At 34.0% G+C, this 3225-nt stretch overlaps 1 protein-coding gene across 1 annotated transcript in view; it reads left to right on the forward strand.

Moving 5' to 3' along the window:
* LOC101857003 (WD repeat-containing protein 61) overlaps positions 1–3225 on the forward strand; it is a gene marked incomplete at its 3' end in the record, with an annotated part of 12415 nt that overhangs the window by 4632 nt on the left and 4558 nt on the right. Inside the window, 3 exon segments of the mRNA XM_013091011.2 lie at positions 475–586; positions 2372–2457; positions 3053–3139. Of these exon segments, the coding sequence (XP_012946465.1) occupies positions 475–586; positions 2372–2457; positions 3053–3139 (285 nt within the window).

Raw genomic sequence — 3225 nt, forward strand, 5'->3', positions numbered from 1 at the left:
TCCCCCCCCCTCCCCCGCTCAAAATAACAGTATCAAAGTGTGACAAAAAGCTACAGTACAGTTCTCTCTTCCTCTCTCCCCCTTTCTCTCTCCCCCTCCCTCCCTCCCCTCCTAAAGTCCTGTCTCTGCTTTAAAAATGACTGTTGTCTACGGCCCAGGCAAAGCTTTATCGCACATACTGCTTTAAGATCACCTGTTAAGACGCGAAAGGCTATCACTTATGTATGCATGTCAAAATAATAGTTTCAAAATATGACAGAAAGTTGATCACAGTTATATTTATATTAATATTTATTTTTATTTATATATATATTTTTTATTTTTTTAAAATTTTATTTTTATATATATATATATATATATATATATATATATATATTTATTTTTATTTATATATATATATATTATATATATATAAATATATATATAAATATATATATATATATAAATATATATATATATCTTCTTCTGCAATAGCCCACGATGACAGCATCTGGAGCTGTGCGTTCGGTCGCAACGAGCGAGATCCGAGCATGTCGGAAACAGTAGTCACCGGGTCTATTGACGATTATGTCAAGGTCTGGAAATGGTGAGTGCTTATAACGTTTGTCATATATATATATATATATGTGGAGGGTTTTTTTAAAGATAAATGCTTGTTTTCTTCGAGGGTGGGAGGTTGATTTTGAATTTGTTTGTGTTGTTGGGGGGGGGGGGGCGGGTTTGTTTCCGTTTTTCCAACCATTTATTGCTCTCCCACACTGTGGTAATAAATAGTTGTCCTCGTCTTGTTTTTTTCTTCTCATTTTTCCTCAAAAGAAAATATGTTGAGCGCTAAGACATTGTCGATTAGAGTTTGGATTTCTGTGCGCCAATTTGATTTTAGTTGCGCTACCATAGACTTTTTTTTTTTTTTTAAAGCATTATAATAATTTCTATCTATCTCCTCTTAAAGGAAAATCTTGAATTGTCCTGTAATTTCAATCTTTGTCTTATTTAATAATTGTATAATTCTTGTTTGTTTCCCCAAGTAGATAGTTCTCCTGATTTTTATGTTTGTTTCTGTAGGTCGAAGATTCCATCATTTTGTTGTTTTGATCTGTGGGTGGAGCATTCTTTGATTCTTTTGTTTATTTCTGACAGTAGATAATTCTATGATTCTTTTGTTTGTTTCTGACAGTAGATAATTCTATGATTCTTTTGTTTATTTCTGACAGTAGATAATTCTATGATTCTTTTGTTTGTTTCTGACAGTAGATAATTCTATGATTCTTTTGTTTGTTTCTGACAGTAGATAATTCTATGATTCTTTTGTTTATTTCTGACAGTAGATAATTCTATGATTCTTTTGTTTATTTCTGACAGTAGATAATTCTATGATTCTTTTGTTTGTTTCTGACAGTAGATAATTCTATGATTCTTTTGTTTATTTCTGACAGTAGATAATTCTATGATTCTTTTGTTTGTTTCTGTAGGTCCATAATTTTATTTTTTTGCTTTTTCCTGTAGGTCCATAATTTAATGATTTTTGTGTTTTTTTCTGTAGGTCGATAATTTAATGATTTTTGTGCTTTTTTCTGTAGGTCCATAATTTAATGATTTTTGTGTTTTTTTCTGTAGGTCGATAATTTAATGATTTTTGTGCTTTTTTCTGTAGGTCCATAATTTAATGATTTTTGTGTTTTTTTCTGTAGGTCCATAATTTAATGATTTTTGTGCTTTTTTCTGTAGGTCCATAATTTTATTTTTTTGCTTTTTTCTGTAGGTCGATAATTCTCTGGTTTTGTTTGTTTGTTTGTTTGTTTGTTTGTGATGATTAAATAATTGTTTTATTTTCATTTGTTGCTCGATGATCTTAGTTTTTTGTTTTTTTCCGTTTCTATAGGTAGATGGTTATTTGATTATTTTGTTTTCATCTGTTGGTGGATGATTGTATGATTTTTGTTAAATTTGCTCCCGTAGTGTAGATCTAGATATTTCTTCTTTTTTTTTCTTGTTCTTTTTCTGTAGGTAATAATTTTATGATGGTATTTGTTTGTTCCTCTAGGTAGATGTTTCTTTAATTATTTTGTTTTATCTTTTGGTGATTTGTTTTGTTTGGGGTTTTTTTGTTCTTATCGGTAGATAATGATTGTATGATTTTTTCATTTCTGTCTGTAGGTAGATAATTCTATAATTTTTGTTTTTTTTGTTTTTTGTTTTGTTTTGTTTGTTCTCCCCTGTAGGCAGATAATTCTATGTTTTGTTTGTTTGTTTTGAATGTTTTGTTTGTTTGTTCTCCCCTGTAGGCAGATAATTTATTTTTTTATTTTTTATTTTTTTAATGTTTTGTTTGTTTGTTTTTAATGTTTTGTTTGTTTGTTTGCCCCTGCAGGCAGGAGGACAAGTTGGAGCTGCGGCACACGCTGGAGGGACATCAGCTGGGGGTCGTGTCTGTGGACATTAATGCCGACGGGTCCCGTATCCTTTACGTTTACCGTTATCGCGTTATCATATCGGTTGATTTTGAGTCGGTTACCCGAAATTTGTTACTTTTTTGGGGTAATTTTGTCTCTGGTTAGCCGTCGTGATTGTGAGATTGTAGCAGATTTTCGCTACCGCCATTTCCTCCGCTGAACTGCCACTTTCTGTACATAATCAAGATTGTAAATATTTGGTAGGTGACTCTTTCTTGAAATTATCTTCCCAGCCCTCAAATTGGTATGAAATTTATACAACCTTGCTTTGATAAATTGATGGTTTTTGTTTCAGCATTCTAGGGTTAAACAATAATTATGATGGGTTTCTCGTGAACATGGTCTTCTGTCACGGTCACGTGGGAAGTTCCTCCTTTTTTAAAATTCTATGTTGATGCCCATGACTTTTGAATGTTTTCGGTGCATGCTAAAAATAGACGAGGGCGTGTCACTCCTGTATTCAGGAAAGTCCACAAATAAACTGCACTGTTGTTTAAGCCGCGGGGTTTAAAGCTGAGGAGAAAGTCACTGCTCAATCCCTGAACTTAACAAAAACATTTTTATTCCGTTGAGATTCTCTTTGACCGTTGCACTCCCAGTGGCGGCGTCCAGCAGTCTGGACAGTCATGTGCGGGTCTGGGACCTGGACAGTGGGAAGATGGCCAAGAGTATCGACGCTGGTCCAGGTGGGTGGGTGTGTGTGTGTGTGGGTGGGTGGGTGTGTGGGGGTGTGTGTGTGGGTGGTGTGTGTGTGGGGGTGTGGGTGTGGGTG

This window comes from Aplysia californica, unplaced genomic scaffold (genome assembly GCF_000002075.1).
Source record: "Aplysia californica isolate F4 #8 unplaced genomic scaffold, AplCal3.0 scaffold01832, whole genome shotgun sequence".
Lineage (NCBI taxonomy): Eukaryota > Metazoa > Mollusca > Gastropoda > Aplysiida > Aplysiidae > Aplysia > Aplysia californica.